This window comes from Rhynchophorus ferrugineus, unplaced genomic scaffold (assembly GCF_030347505.1).
Source record: "Rhynchophorus ferrugineus isolate W39M unplaced genomic scaffold, kcgeb_rfMv2 rfM7, whole genome shotgun sequence".
Classification (NCBI taxonomy): domain Eukaryota; kingdom Metazoa; phylum Arthropoda; class Insecta; order Coleoptera; family Curculionidae; genus Rhynchophorus; species Rhynchophorus ferrugineus.
Window position 1 is genome coordinate 26,073,764 of NW_027472586.1, and position 18,247 is coordinate 26,092,010.

At 32.7% G+C, this 18,247-nt stretch overlaps 1 protein-coding gene across 1 annotated transcript in view; it reads left to right on the forward strand.

Annotated features, from left to right (window-relative positions):
• Nucleotides 1–18,247, forward strand: part of Osi24 (Protein) — a 76,582-nt gene that overhangs the window by 38,813 nt on the left and 19,522 nt on the right. Inside the window, exons 3-4 of the mRNA XM_076410372.1 lie at nucleotides 11,169–11,378; nucleotides 14,937–15,090. Coding sequence (XP_076266487.1) covers nucleotides 11,169–11,378; nucleotides 14,937–15,090 — 364 coding nt within the window. The remainder of the gene's footprint in view (nucleotides 1–11,168; nucleotides 11,379–14,936; nucleotides 15,091–18,247) is intronic.

The following is an 18,247-nucleotide window of genomic DNA, read 5'->3' on the forward strand; positions in this document are numbered from 1 at the left end:
TCCATCTCGTTTAATGTCCCATGTGGGAACTAACAACTTACGAACTAATGAAGACTTATGAGAATTCTCTAAAACTATTTTATAACCGTTAATAGTCTATGGAACATTCATTACAACTCTTCATGCACAAGATGACGTATATATTACCTGCAATATTCGGATAGTGATTTGTTAACAAATGCATTTACTAATGAAATCTGAGATTAACCCTCCGATCGATGGCCGGGTACCCGGGTATCCATTTCAATCCGCTGATAAAATATATTAACTTTTCCTTTAAAATTTTTTATGGCCGTCTGGATCTCCAAAATTGAAGTAATTTGACACCCATTTTTCATCAATTTTTTTAACAATCAATTAATTAATAAAAGTTATTAACTATCAAACTTGATACCATGCCCGTTCAATATCCAGGTGCCCGGGTAGACACCCACTAGACATCAAATTACAAAAGCTGATTTCGAAAATCTAAATATCTTGTAAGCAAAGAAAACAGACGATTCCTTTTGTTTTCGAATTTTGTTAATCTATGTTGGGGTGAAATTTTCGCATATGTCGAGTGTTTCCTTCACAGCTGTATATACCTCCCAATAAAGCAGGCACATTAATTTTTATTCTCTGCAAAAATGTAAAATATAAATTTATGTGACCATACTATTCTTAAACGTTTTTTGTCGAAACCTGCCATAGATCTTTAGTAATTCCAGCAATAGGGGAGTAAAAGAAAATAATACAAATAATGTTTTAATCACTCACTTTCCTTTTTAATATCGTTTCAAATATAACAAACAAACATTCACTTAATTCTAACGTAGACTATATTTTCTTTTATTTCGTAAACCTAGAAAGAAACTCTAACCCCAGCCAGATTCGATCCTAGTACTCCCTTGTCGGGGAGCTAAACCCTTAGACAGCACGGCTATCCGATGGCTTTGTTTATATATTATGTGTCACAGGTCTGACGACTATTCCTGGGTACTTGATTTAGGCGTTTTTCGTTTTAACGGAATATATTTATTTGTAGGGCATATTACACAAAAATATTAGGGCTAAAAGTTCTCCCTAGATATAAGCTTTAACCGTACCAAATTTAACAGCCAGGTGTCACCGTTTTCTTCTTTCTTAAAGGGTGACAAAATTTTCACTAGTCCGATTAATATATAGAGAATACGCCTTAAACATTATTAAGAAACCAACATATGTGTATGTGGGCATCACTAAATATATTCCTGACCCACAATAAGCTCACATATTAAAAATATAATGAATCAAATGATATATTTCTTGGTGGTAGAGTTGCGACAAGTTTTTAATAGGCTGGGTAGGGTTAGTTCTATTCTATTTATACAACCCAACGAATGAATCAATTAATTTTAAATAAGAATTGTTAAAATGCTGAATTTTTTATTTTATATTTGAATTGCACCAATTAAAACTATTTTTTGTTCCCTATTTTTAATATATCAAATTATTACTGCAGATGTTTACCGGTGTCAATTGTCTGTTATTATTGCAGAAAATACCAGCAATAGCGGAGTAACAGACACAAAGTCCTCATTTTATGCACACATTGATATAATCTAAAAATAGATATAATGTAATTTAGGTGACTACTGTTAATGAACGTCATAACTTTCTAATGCAATAAAGCAAAATACCTCTAAAATGATGAAATAAGATAAATTAAGATATTTTAGGGGCAAAGCTAATACGTTACTACAAATTAACAACACTCCTAGAAAGAAATACAACCAAACTATAGTAATTAAAGGCTATTTAACAAATGTCTTCCTATTTTAAATATCATACTGCCGAAAAGGAGCGTTTATACTTGACGATGTTGTATCCAAAACGTATTATTAACAGTACCCTTCGAATGGAGCCAAACCGAATAGTAGATCTATATTTGTAAGCCCTTCAATTACGTGTACCCTTTTGCGAAGACCATAAAAGCATACCCGGTTTATGTATTAGAAAGGCGGCCATAAATTTTATGCTAGGCGGTAGTGTCGACGACGATCTCCCGGCTGTTAAGATAACGGAGCAAATAAGATGCTTCTGTGCGAGCGCAATAAAACAACCGAATCTTTTGTTTCTTACTGTTCACATCCTGACGTAAATAACATATAACTTTCGCGTGTTTCGAATAAGTGTTAATACCGTCCGTGACAGATGGGCCAAATGGTGCCATGCATCATCTATACTCAGTAGATAGCACAAATTCTGATGGTTTGTTATTGTTCGCGATAAGATATTTGCAGAAAACAGCTGACGGTTTGATAGCTTATAAAAATATTTTTTGTAGAGAATTTCGTTTTATGTTGAATGGTATAGGGTGCACTAATACGTTTGTGTTTTTATATTTTGTTTTGTGTTTTTATTTCAAAAATTGGACGTTTGTTGTTAATTATGTATAAATCTATATGTATATGTATAAATAACGTAAAAATGTCTAACAAAACATTATAATGGACACTCTCTTGATAATATGCAAGGTATTACAACGGTGATTATAATAACATTCGGCTATCAATTTCGTCAACAACATACACTTGTGTCTGACATAAAATGCAAACAGCATTTTTGTGTTTTAAATATAATCACTATTATTTAATTATAATGTATCTTCATCTTCAAAGATGTTGTGTATCCAGTGTATGTGGGGAAATAAAAAACCAGACCAAGTTTTCCTTGGAAGAAACAACTCAAGTTAGGTAGATTAAGCTACAGGAGTACAACAGTAGAAATCATGAGAATATTACAAACAGTTTAAAATGTGTCTTAATGGGACGATGACGGATGATTATATTCATGGTAAATGTGATTATACTACATGAAAAGATTTTGTTACCCTTTAAAAAGTTGCCATCAATTTAAAACTTAATTATTTTGAACGGGTTCATTTACTTGAAACAAATGTATATTGGTTAAGATACTTAACTAATATTTTGGCTTAAGTCTCCCTAACTGAGATAAGCTTTTCAAGAAGGATGTTAATAAAATACATTAATACAAAATAATATAATACAATTTATTTGTAGGCCAACAAGATGAGCTTGATTTTATAGAGAAGAGATTATCATGCCTGTTTTATTATATTGTTTTTACCAATAATCTATCACCAATAACAGCATAGCAGTAATTTTAATATACATAATCTATTTTAAATTTTTGTTGCTAAGTATTACCTTTCGGTATATTTTCTTCATTTTGACGCATATTATACGATTGAACTGTTTTAATTATCCGTTCCATAATTTTCACAATAACATTACAAAATTAATTGTATCTTATCACAATACATTTTTGTGTTGAAGAAGTAAGTAAAATATTAACAGACACAGACTTTCAGCAGTGCAGCTCTTTCAGTATGAGGGAGCAAAAAGATATAAACTTTAATACATCTTATTTGAATTGATAGCACTAAAGAAATATGAAATAGGAAAAAAGAGCTATAGACAATTTTGATTGTAATTGCCACGAGATATGTTATGTTTTCGATTAGATTGCACACATTTATATATCCACTTTCAATTATTTTTTATTTATATATTTATATATAATTATTTGTTATTTATATAATATAATCATTATGTACTTATATTTTAGCTTCTTGGTATTGTATAATATATGTATTTATATCAAATTTTATATTAATAAATGGTTTTGAAAAATTACATATTGATTTTATTTGAAATATAGAATAAGACGTCAGAGTTTAGTCACATGATGCTTATGAAATAGTCTCTCCTAATAACATATTTTCATTACAGGTTCCTGCAATGGTAATTTGAACTAAAAAATTAAATTCAGAGAAATGACTTAGCGTTTTCCTGCTGAGACCACGCAAAACAATTCTGAATTTATTTGTATTGAGTTGACACTCTATATATTACTCTATGACTATATGCTTTCCAGTCAAGGTGCCGGCCTTTGTATCCAAAAAGTGTACATCTCAGCATTCCCATCACCCGGTCCCGATACCACGTCTGACTCGATTAGCAGATGAGTTATCGGGTGTCCTCTACGTAATACGTCAACAATGCTGTTCTCTATTTTCTTACATTCGGCCATCCTGAAGTCGGTTCTCTCCTCAGAACTGTAAAAGCATAACATATACCAGTTCTCGACATGATGACTTAATTACGTATTTTTCGTCAAAACAAATAAACAAAACTTCATAAAACAAATGCTCAAAACTAAACCATTAGAACTGTGTCAGAATTTCAATCAAATTCTAGAGAACTACTAATACCATACTGCCGAAACCTTGATCATGACCTTGCCATCTGTTTCCGTTCGTCCGTCCTGACATATTGAACTGTCGTCAGACTTCAGTATCAACTTTGACCTAATAAAGAGGCAGAATACTTAATAATCTCATCAAAACTACTTAACATGCATTTGAAAATAAGTTATTTCAAACATTTCCTTTTATAAATACCAAATATTCCATCTGTATTGACCATAAATCCCTCGTTGACAGCTCTGTCTGCACCTGCACAACATTCATTAATTCTGGACTGGATATTCATGTACTCTATATCCATGCTGACTATACATAGATACTGCACTCGTATGACCTCCTTCGGTCCTGATCTGGTCCTCCAAGTCCTGTACCCAATTTTGGAACCATCAGATAACAAAATCGAAATCTTTCACATTAAACTAACATTGTCTTTTGATTCGAAAATTATCTTAGCGTTCTCTTTCTCAAAGTCACCTCACATTGTTCTCAATTTGGTTTATGTTTACATAATATTCAAATAATTGTCCATTCATTTTCAAATATATCTCGACCTCATAAGTATTTTACATATTTCATTAACTTTTCGGTTTACTCACAATTCCAATTACATCGATTATAAGTAATGCCGGTCATATACGATCAGCGTTAACATAATGTGATTGACATCATCGTCAACGTCAATCTACAGTCACAAAACTTCGAATAATATGTACTCAGTCTCTCCATCTCATGTCTTCAGCAAGTCTCGCCATCTCGTTAATCGGTCGCGGCTGTCCCTACACCTCCTATTTTTCTGATTGTTCTCTGATGATCTCGTTTCATCCAAAATATCACTTTGCAGTATTCAAGTTCTGGTTCAACCCTTATCGACAAATATATTCAACCCATTTCAATTTATTCTTGGTACCTTAATCATATAACTTCAATCAAACATCTCTGCCACGACACTTCCCTCAATAACTGATTATATTTACGAAACTCTCAAATACTATGCGTAGTTATCGCAAACCAACTAAATCACATAATACATGTACATGAGTTCAAACAACTCGTTTTTCTGGTCATTGAACCACCAAACAATATTTTATATAATGCATAATATTGTTCTTAAAATGTTATAGTACAAATCGTGTGGAATAAAAGCTGTTTTCAACATGTGACAAGTCTCCGGTCACAAATAGTTAACCAAACTCAGAAAACAAATCAAGTAGAGTAAAAGGTCTGTAGCGTCAGGTTAACCTTGGCGAACAGCGTACGTGGATATTTCGGAGTTCACAATGAAATCTTTCACAGCGGAGCTTTTCTCCACCGTCAATATTTATAATGTTTATTTCCATTTTTAGTCGTCTCTAATTTCAAAACATTCAAAATCTTAAACACGTACCATGTCCATTTTAAATTCTAATATCATAATTCGTTTTCTATTTTTCAATAACATCACATTTTACAGCCTCAATCGACACGATCATTAACACGTCGTTACCATGCACTCGGACAACGTTATATATTGCACTGGGTTTACCTAGTTTCCAATCCAAACAGGACCAACGCTGTTCCCCGTAAAACTTCATACAGCAACAAGGAAATTAATAGTCCACTTAGTTCCAATTTTTCCAAATTTTCAAACACTCGGTCTAATTATACCACGTAAACTTTCATTGTCAATCATATCTTTTGTTTTTCGATTAATGCAATTTGCTTAATGTACGGACTCACTGAATTTACTACAGATTCTAGGTGATGCTACGATTTCTTCAACATTACTGCCGTTAATAATTCACTGGGTACGAAATTGTCTCTGGCATACGACGGGTATTGTTAATTAAAGGACCGAATCTACAACAGCTATAAATCATGTTTACCAGCCCGATGTAGTAAATCTGATTTCTTCATTGGAAATTGCCACAGAAATCGACAGCAACCTCAATCCTAAAAAGGCTCCTCGATTTGATGATATTTTACACTTTCCGGAATGTCTTAAGGTTGCTCGATACTTAAAAAAACTGACAAACCGGCAGAACAAGTAGGATCTACAGGCCTATTTCGCTGCTACTTGCGGTATCAAAATTAATGGAGAAACTTCTGTTAAAACGTATTATACCATTTATACCAGAAAATACCAGATTTCCAGTTTAGATTTCCAATTCACCACTCAACAATCGACCAAATGCAGGGAGAAGCAGCGGTTATTGAAAAGGAATTCGAAGAAAAGAAATACAGATCTGCAATATTCCTGGACGTCTTACAAGCTTTTGACCGGGCATAGCATTTGGGATTAACCTACAAAATGAGCAAATTCCTACCCTGGAATTACTGTCGACTGCTGGAATCATATATTTTCGAAAGAAAATTTAGGATCTCACATGAAGGGCATTCTCAACACTTACACCAATTTCCGCTGGAGCTCCACAATGTACTGTCTTAGAACAACTCCTCTTACATCAAAAGAAAGAGTACTTGGAATATTTGCCTACGATATAAATCTACAAATAGACTAGAGACTGGAAAATACAGCTTAATAGCTTGAAATTTGTCCGTGTTATTTTTGCGTTGCGGTTCAAACTCTCTTGACTTGATTTAAAATAAAAAATAATGGTTTATCAGTCAAGCCTAAAGTCAATTTGGACCTATGATGTGCAAATATGGGGTAGCACTAAAACATCAAACCAACTAGTAATGCAACGCACATAAAACAAAGTTCTACGATTAATTGTTTATCGCTACGTAAACAGGGACTGCGCGATGATCTCGAAATCAAATGGATATACGAAGTTATCCGAGATTTCGCCTTAAAACGTGAAATATGGTTACTAAAACCCAGCAACATAGAAGACTACGGCTATTGGATAACGCGCAGGAAATCAGAAGATTGAAACGAACCAAACCACACGAACTTGTTCAGTGTATAAGTATATTCTTAACTTTAGCTTAAGTAGATTAAATTTCTTTTAATCTGGCAAATACATACTGATGTATTAATCCCGTACTCGCCTTGCTTGGGTATTTGTACAAGAACAACACAACATTATTTATAAATTAATTTGAAATTAAGATTGTAGTAAGCATATATAATGTCAGATGTAATTAATTAAAAATAAATATGTAAAGGAAATATTTTGTTATGGAGTAATTTGATTGGTTCAGTATCTTACTCCGTATCACGTGATATATTTATATTATCACGTGACTAATATCAGACTGACAGACTGACTAGTCAGTAAAATTCAGAACAAAACCGAAATATAATTCCTGATAAAATTTATTAAAACAAAATTATATAAAAAAATGTATTGTGATAAAATGGTTTTTGTTGTTCTCTGAGAAGTAACTAACTGTTAGAACACTAAAATATTTTACCAACTAAAAAACATATAATTACAACAACAAATTACAACTAAAAACAATTATAACTCATTTAACTATTAAAAGCAGCAGTTAACTATTTCTCTAGTAGCAATTTAGCAACCCTTGTTACTTGTGGCAAAGCTGATCATAAATTGTATACTAGCTCGTATTGATATTTGATGAGGTCTGAAATGTTCAGATAAGGGACGAAGTGATCGAGTTCGTTAGACGCTTTCCAATCTGTATAGCGTCAACATCCTGTTACATTTAAATGAACTAGCTTATTCTCTAGTTATATATGTTAGATATAAGACGCTTGATAAATAAGTAAGACTAATATCATCTGATATTTATTTAAAATGCATGGAGAAAGACGTAAATTTAATAAAAGCTTGCAACTCTAGCAAGGAGTCACGCAATTATAGGAATATACGTAAAAGATTTACAATTTTCTATGAATATAAATATTAAACGATATAAACTATAATTTTATATCCTATTTTTATCTTATCAAATTTGTTTGGTATTTGATTGTTAATCATATGCTAAATCATTTTTATTTTTTATATGTAGATTATATAAATACATTTTCTATTTTATTTATGAAAATTTTAAGCTTATTATTGGGGAAAATTTAGCGCCATATTTTAAGCGTCAAGTGGGTGTAACGAATGTTCAACACGAGGCATCATAAGGACAATGACATGATACAATTGCTAGTATTTTTGTTTAGGGGGTGATTCAGTTTTGGCTTAACAAGTCAATTGAAAAGTCCACAGCCTGACACATACTGGAATTAAATCCCAACGTTTTTTAGTTAGCCCTAACCCTAAAAAGATGCGTGTATAAATTTGACAGCTGTCGCATCATTAGTTTGTGAATTATAACATTTTAAGTGAAGCAAAATTTGTTATTGTGAAGAAAATGGATATAAAGGAATTTCTCGTGTTGTTAAAATATTGCTCTTTGAAGGAAAAAAATACAGTCGAAGCAAGAACTTAGCTTGATGCCGAGTTTCCAAACGCTGCCCCAGGAAAATTAACCATCAAGTAATGGTATGCTAAGTTTAGACGTGGTGAAATGAGCACCGAAGACAAAAGACAAAAGCATTAAAAAAATCCACAAAATTATTTTGAATGACCATAAATTGAAATTGATTGATTGTTCACCATATCATTCACGAATATTTCGGTATGAGAAAGCTCTGTGGAAAGTAGGTGCCGCGCGAGCTCACTTTTGACCAAAGACAACGACGAGTTGATGATTCGGAGCAGTGTTTGAAGATAATCAAGCGTAATAAACCCGAGTTTTTGCGTCGATATGTGACAATGGATGAAACATGCCTCCATCATGTCACTCCGAAGTCCAATCGACAGTCATCCGAGTAGACTGTACACGATGAACCCACTCCAAAGCGTGGGAAAACTCAAAAATCGGCTGGCAAGGTTATGGCGTCTGTATTTTGGAATGCGCATGGAATAAATTTCATTATCTACCTTGAAAAAGGAAGGACTATCAACGACGACTATTACATAGTGATATTGGACCGTTTGAAGGATGAAATCACCGAAAAACGGCTGCATTTGAAGCAAAAGAAGTGCTTCACCAAAACAATACACAATGTGGCAAAAATGCATGAATTGGGCTTCGAATTGCTTTCTCATCCACCGTATTCTCCAAATCTGGCCTCCAAAGACTATTTCCTGTCCTCAGACCTCAAAAGAATGCTCGCTGAGAAGAAATTTTCGTCGAATGATGAGTGAATCACCCTTGACGGGAATTATGTTGAATAAACCAAACTAATTTTGCAAAAAAATGTTGTATTATAGGTCGGGGACTTTTCAATTAACCTGTTAAATGTAAGAACTGCAGTGCTGTACTTCAAAGCCACAAGTTATCCATGTTAAAGTTATATTAGGAAGGAGAAAGGTCCTTTAAATATGATTTTGTAACGTTTGATCGCGCATCGAATGTTTTCGCATTGAAAATTCACCTAATTCTGTTTTTATTATGTGCTTGTATGTATATTGGTTGACAATAACTGTTCAATACAAACAATATTTAAAGAACCTGAACTAAATGTTAAATAGGATATCTTTGGTGTTTCATGCATACACACTATGACACTCCCAAGCGTATAAAGTCATGGGTTAGTTCAGGAGAAACATCCATATCAATACCTTAGCGGAATATTCAAGTTTTGTTTATGCGAAATGAAACATATACTGCAGATTATACTGCTGAACAAATTAAATGACTTGTTGCAAAACCAGACCATCAATAGCGAATAATAGATACAAAGCCTCTCTCTTGCATGTCAACGCTCAATTACACGTTACAATAGTTGTGAAGGATACATTTCTGTAGCTCAAGTAAAAAGATTTGCCGCTTCTATAGTATTCACCAGACATAGCGTCTTCTGATCTCCACTTGTACAGAGCGAGGGTTATGTTTCACACGGCTTCGAAATGCTGTAGGAGTGTCAAAATTAATTGATAATTGGATTTAGACACAGTATTTCATCGCCAAAAGGTGGGAAAAAGTTATAGAAAATGATGTAAAATGTTTTGGTTACTACATATTGGAGCAATTTTATTCAATAAACACCTTTATAAAGTAGATTTAAAGCAAAATTACCCGAATACTTGCAACCAACTAATACTTGTACCAGGATAATTTGTATTGACATAAACTTATTAGTTTCAATTTTAGGGATCTCTCAAGTCCACATCTTCATTCTTGAGTATTTCGAAACTAAATTAATTCGCCTTCTCTATACGATTTTTGAAATTAAAGAAGTAAAATGGAAGTTCCTGCAAACAGTTAAAACTCGAATATTATACTACAATTCTTCAAATCTTATTAGTCTTATGACATAATATTTTAAATTACACAATTTTACATAACGTAAGGTGGATAAAAATTGCTGAAAACACCATCAATTTGCAACATTCATAGTCTATTCAATATAATAGCGAACTCACCTCATCACCATGTCAAATGTAATGACTAAGCAAATTGTAAATTGGTTTTAGAATCAGACAATAATTTCCTTCTCATTTTCTAGTTGAAAAGAGATACATTGCTGTCTGATACTTTCGAACATGTAACCGAATCAGCCTACAATATAGGTTGTTGTAGCCTACAATACATGGTTGTCAAACGCCTGCAAAATTCTTCAAAGCATTAATGATTGTCAGAAATGAGATTACGTTTCTAATTTGTTACTTCGAACAGAAGCGAGAAAATATATTCATTACATGTACTCTAATGTTAAAATAATTGATATTTGATAATTTTTTTTGTTTCATTACTTTATCTAAACTAAAATTTGGTTCTATGTCAAAGCCAAAATGAACCAAAAACTTACAGTTGAAGCGGCAACATCACAAAACGTCACCCATTTAGATAACATGTGTTCACTGTTTTATATACTGTTTCTTAATATAATATAGTTTGAAGTAAATCAAGAAATTGTACCTTTCTGCAGTAACAATTTCAGAACTTTTTTAGATCTAATAAAAACAGTAATAAGAGTATAAGAATATTATTAATTTAATGTTGTCTGTTTCAGATACATCAGGGAAGAGTTCATTCCTCGCCGGATTTGGAATGGGAATGTTGGCTTTCCTCTTAAAGAAAATGCTGCTTCCTGTTTTCATTGGAGCTCAGTTTATTAAGTCGATATTAATTGCTATGTTCCTTCCCACGATATTGGGTGGAGTCGGAAAATTAGTTGGTAAAGGACTGTCAACATTCTCTGGGCTATCCAGTGCATCCACAGGTAAACATACACAGTACACTTTATATATCTAATTTAGGGATAGTCAACATAACTGTTTTTTTGATACATATAAGCATATATTTAAGATGATTTAATCGGAACTAGTTAATTTTAATGGATAGCACTGTTAAATGTTAATAACTAGAACCATAATGGTTACTATTTGCTGTATTTTATAAAACTAGAGTCAGATTCTATATTAATATTGTATATTAAATTTTTACACTGATTATTTTATGCTGTTTGGCAAATTTCTCGAAAGATCAAACTAATTATTTTAATTAATAGTAAAACAATATTGTTTCAGTAACCAGGTGGTCAAGAATGAAGTATAATTTTGAATATATTAAGAAAACTATTATTTTTAAAGGCATTCATTTTGGTACAATTCATCAAAATGATATTAGTCTTGTTAAGATACTTGATTTCTTTCTTGCTTGAATTCAGACATTAATTACTTATTATTTTCTCTAATATTTCCAGAATGGTGGAATATATCGTGCTTTTATGATGCCAAATTATTTCATCCAAACAAAAACCCAATACTCGGACAGGAAATCTGTTGGGTCCACTGGTATATTATATTTTAATTTTGAATAATTCACCAGTATATTGTTAGACGTTTCAAACAGCATAAAATATTTATTTAGTGAAGATTTTAATATAATCCCAATATTAATGTAGCTCGAATGCCTCAAGACCTTCCTACTGACCTTTAGTTTCTATTAGTCTATGTAGGAATCTCTGCGAAACATATTTCAATGGCCTTTCTCTTTAGATATGCGGTTCCTTATATATTTTAAAACAAAAATCGGGCCTAGAGTGTTTGAAAACTTTATTCCTGCATATGACATTTCCTTGAGAAATACGAGAATGCGAGAACGTGAAAACATTTGCCGTTATATATCAGCAATTACGGCAGATATCAACTTCGCTAAACTTTATTACATCAAAAGCCAAGAAATGTAGGATTTTGTAATGACCTCTAAACTTCACTAAAGTCAGACATATTTTTTACACGCGAATTGTCGGTTTCGTGCCAACTTAATGATATATTTTCACTTTCCCTGTCAGTGATGGAAGTGTAATGTAATAAATAACAAGATTCCCTGTGGCGTTTTCAAGAGTGACAACATTAAAATGATATTTAGTAAAAGACATAACGCGTCTACGTAATTCATACGTAATGCTAGTTAAACAAATACCAGTTAATTATAATTGACGGCGTACGAATGAAACTAATAATAACATTTCTTTTTTTTATAAAAATTTCATAAAAAATTTAAATTATTATATAGGATTTCCAGTCAGTCTTTTTCATTAGAAAAAACTGAGTTTGAGATAATAAAGAAATTGTTTTATTTGGACGCTATATATAACAGGTCAATTTAACAGTCCCCGGCCTATCATAGTAAAACATATTTTTTTGGTTCAAGGGTGATACAATGATTATAACGACCCTCCAACTTTTCGTTACCATTTTTGTAGAACGATTTGTCCTTTGCTTCAAAATAGGCGTCAGTTTCGGCGATCACCTTTTCATTCGACGAAAATTTCTTCCCAGCGAGCGTTCTCTTGAGATCTGAGAACAGGATATAGTCGCAGTGGGTCATATCTGGAGAATATGGTGAATGAGGAATTTGGAATTTATGAAATTCATCGTTTTCACTGACTTGTGACATGGCGCATTGTCTTGGCGAAACAGCAATTTCTTTTTCTTTAAATGCTGTCGTTTTTCGGCGATTTCGTTCTTCAAACGGTCCAATAACGTTATGTAATAGTCGCTGTTGGTGGTCCTTCCATTTTCAAGGTAGTCAATGAAAATTATTCCATGCGCATCCCAAAATACAGACGCCATAACCTTGCCAGACGACTGTTGCGTTTTCCCACGCCTTGCAGTGGGTTCGTCGTGTGCAGTCCCCTCGGATGACCGTCGACTGGATTTCGGAGTGGAGCGATGGAACCATGCTTCTCCCATTATAACATATCGACGCAAAAATTCGGATTTACTACGCTTGATAATCTTCAAACACTGCTCCGAATCATCAATTCGTCGTTGTTTTCAGTCAAAAGTGAGCTCGCACGGCACCCATTTCACATAGATATTTGTCATACCCAAATATTCGTGAATAATATAATTTACACGTTCAGTTGATATCTTTAGAGTCTCTGCTATTTCATTCAATTTCAATTTACGGTCATTCAAAATCATTTTGTGGATTTTTTTAATGTTTTCGTCGTTAACAACCTCTTTCGGGCGTCCACTGCGTTCACCACCGTCTTCGGTGTTCATTTCACCACGTCTAAACTTAGCATATCAATTGTAGATGGTTGATTTCAACGCCGAGTTCCCGGACACTGCTTCAGAAGCTCGGCGTCAAGCCAAGTGTTTGTTTCAACTTAATTCAACTTCAACAATTTTTTTCACAATAACTTATGCTTCACTCAATATGCTCTAATTCACAAATTAATGTTACGGCTAACTAAAGAACATATGGATTTAATTCCAGTAGCGCCATCTATGCGTCAGGCGGGGGACTTTTCAATTGACCTGTTATACACTATTTCAAGTGGCTCGATAGGGATGATGATCAAGTTCCGAAAACATATAAACATTTATATAATGTTTTAATGTGTTTAATGTTTTTAAGCCACTTGTATATATATATATATATATATATATATATATTTTTTTACTATATTTATATTGTGTTATATTATATGTTATATTGATCTTGCAATAGATAAAAGGTTTCACGAAACACAAAATATTTTTCGATCTAATTTGAGATTTCAGTCGAAGCTAAAACGCTCGCCTGTATCATATGACGTAAGTATATAGTCAGAAAACAATGAAGTTCGGTTTGAAAGTATCAAAATAATTTATTTTGTGCATTGGATATGAACTCTTATGCATATATTTGGTGAGAGAACTGATACAAATACAGGACAAAATTACGTTTGCATCCCAAGTTTGTTGAAAACATACCGAATTATCTGTAAAAGTGATAAAAATATGTCTGTATTTTCTTTCAAATATTAAGGAGATTATTTTGGTTTTCGAGCTAGTAAATTCCTATTCATTAATATAACAAATTATCTGCAGCATTCCTTTAAATAGTGACGTAATACGGTCTGATGACATAACTTCTCAGAATGTTCAACATGCCCTTCGCTACTGTCGTGTTACAGAGTGCCGTTCTGCTGTAACCACGTGCCATTCACATGTTTATCGTTCGGTCGATGCATTACCACCTGGTGCTTGTGTAGATTGGTATCGTTCCATATATAAACATTTTCCTCGTTTTCATAGCTGTTCATCTAAAATTTTGTTTCGTGATGTTTTTTTTTGGCCAAAACTTGGGGACCTAACAAATACCTATTTTGATTATAATGCATTATAATTATACATTAATGTTGTTGCTCAATCATACTCCGCTTGTCATCGACGGGTCTTTATTGAAAATCTGTTCTCTCTCCAGATTATTCTACAGACTTCCTGATATTTTCATTTTAGTTATTGTATATATATCAAATTTATTTTTTTTAATATACCAGGACTGAACCGACCTCAACCAGAAATCGAAGATTTTGAATTCAAAGATGTTGACCCTTACAACAACGAAGCCGCCCTGGATGCTGGATTTGATGACGGTGATAATATGGGTTTAAACACTATTGACTCCAGTAGTACATCATCGCCGAATAGCAGGTAACATATTTTTTGTTTTTTAAATGTTAATAGCAGAAAACATAATAACCTAAACTTACACCAAGTAAGCACCAATTAATCATCATTGACTAATATTCTGTTTAAAACTTGAAGTTTTTTTTTTATTTTAAAAATTCTAGTACGAGGTCATTCAATAAGCTAGCAGCAAACCGTCTAAATTGTTAACAATGTAACTAAATATTTCATCTTTAATATTAATTAAAAATATTAGGAACATTGTAAGTTGTGTATTGATTTCGTTAGTAATCGATCAAAAATATCTTCTAATGCAACTTTAGAAATTTAAAATTTACCACTGTAGAGTTATAGAACACAATACGAAGCTAAAGAGTAGTGTGAGCAAGGCTTTGTAACTCTGAAGCAAATTCTTGTTCAAAAATAGACCAGTAGAGTGTGTAGTGTTTTAGGAGTCTTTGGAAATGCTAAAGAAATCATTCATGCATTAGTTTCAACCAACTTCAAGGTATATGAAGGAAGTTAATTAAGGACTAAGAAATGGGAAATAATTAATCATCAAAGTTATGATATTAAGAGGAAGTTAACATTAAAATAGAATGTGGGTGTGGAGGTGAGCATAAACCGAGAAGCGTTAATAAATACTCTAAAGAGTCTTACAGGAAATATAATACTTCATCATAAGATCTAGCACTGAATTCCGATAACAAAATGACGATGTATATTATATACTATTTTCCTCGGCTTGATAATTTCTACTTCGTTCAGCAACTGAAAAACCTGTCAGTATTTCAGTAGAAATCTCAGGGGATTTTGAAAATTATAATTATAATGAACATGCACTGTGTAGCCCAAGCATATCACTTTTTATATTTTCAAATTTACCTTTATTAATTCATTACTTTTCACGAACAGAATTTCTTTCTTAAATTACCTAAAAAATACCTAAAATAATCTTTGGGTTTTTCTTAACACTTGTTGGCGTAATTTCTTAGAGATGACTCAAAATACGTTGAATTCCTTATAGGCATCTTTATTTGCATCTCTCGTTTAACAACAAAACCCTCACTTTTTGCGATAGATATCGATACTTTAATGTCTCTGGAAATATAGGAAGGGTTTAAGTTGACGCTGAAGAAACAAAGTCCTGATCAGAGTGATATAATATTATAATACAAAAATAATCATTAAATGCACTATTGTAATAAGAACCAGTTGCAACAAGAAACAGATATTTCCTTGCGTATATGCGTATATTTTACCATTTTACTAATATAACACTAACCTCTTTAAACTGGTAAGTAAGGATGTTCTAATCTGTTACACCACTAACATTATTGCCTTGCGACAACGATATAATAATCTTAAAATGCTTCATAGATTCATTCAATATTTATTATTATTTACATCCAAGGTTACTTATTTTTGAACTCATCCGAGTATGAAAAGAGAAATAACGTTTGCTAGTTATGTACTAATAGGTTTTTTCTGCTACACTGAAAATATTTCACCCATCGAAATATCTCGAATATTCCCTATTAGCAATTTAATATAACACATCGAGCGAAAAGCTAAATTGGGACGTGGGCATTTTTTTCCGCTACGAATTTTTTATTTGAGGCAAATCTTTTTTTCTGTTCGGACCAATTATATTCATTACAGATAACATTTCACGACAAAGGCGATTCGCAATTGATTCATTTCTTGCTTCAAATTGTCCAATTATTCATGCTTTAATATATTATTTAATATACCGAAAAGTCATCTTATTATCAACTATAGCGGTTATAGTTAACATGAATCTTTTTGGCCCACCTTAACTATTTCACTCTTCATTTCAGCTTGTGATGATGAGATCCTATATCAAATATTACTATAGAACGTAAATGAAAATACATTCTTAATATACAGTAATCATGAGAATCATCAAAATCGGGGAAATCACCAAATGAATTAAATCTTAGCCCCATTTTCGTTTCAGCCTGTAATATTTAAAATATTTTAAAAAGTCTTGTTGAAAAGGATAATACTAATCATTAGAGAGAATGAACCTAGTATTACACATATTAATATTGATGAAAATGCGAAGAATTTGAGTCTAATCTTTTTTTTTATTACTCTTCGTGAGTCCACAATCTGCCCTATTGGCAATAAGTATTTCTTCTGTTTATATTATATATACATGGCATGTAGAAAATCACTTCATTAAGCAATCTTCTGTATAAAATATTATCTTAATTAATTAGTCTTATTCTAATGCTTATTCTAAACTCTACATATGTCCAGTAATCAGATCAGGTGGTGTTAAACGTTTTAGTCTACGTACTTCACTATCACGTCGCATATTTAGCTGATTAGCGAGTACATTGGGATGCACTGACACTCTTCCGAAGTACTTCACACAAACACGTTGGATTACACTCGTTATAGGTTCTAGAGGAATATCGCGTTGTATCACTTTATTTGAAATATAGTACGGAGCATCAACAATGGCACGCAACACCTTATTTTGGAACCGTTGAATGATGGATATATTAGATTTGCTAGCGGTACCCCATAGTTGAATTCCATATGTCCAAATGGGCTTGAGTATAGACTCATACAGCAATACCTTGTTATCTAATGATAACTTGGATTTGCGCCCAATGAGCCAATATATTTGATATAATTTTAGTCCTAGTTGTTTCCGTTTAGAGAGTATGTGCTTCTTCCAGGTTAGGCGTCGATCTAAATGCATACCAAGATATTTAACATGCTCTGCTTGGGGGAGTTGACGATGATTGATATTTACTGGTGGACATGTTCTTCTACGTAGGGTAAACGTTATATGCGTGGATTTTGATTCATTGGCTTTAATGCGCCATGACTTCAACCATAATTGTATTTGCTCCAGGTGGGTTTGTAGGTTTATTGATGCTGTGACTGGATCTTCATGGGATGCTAAGATTGGTCTAACATGATGTTTCCTATTTAACCTTCCATCAATATATATTCCAAGGTATTTGGTTGATTCAGCTTGAGGAATCGGGCATCCTTCAGGAGATATAATTAGGATTTTGTCATTTCACGGCAACGCAAACTTAACATGGATAGATTTGGAGCTATTAAGCTGTATTTTCCAGGCTCTAATCCATTTGTAGATCTTGTTGATCGCTACTTGTACTTTTTCTATAGCCTTAGG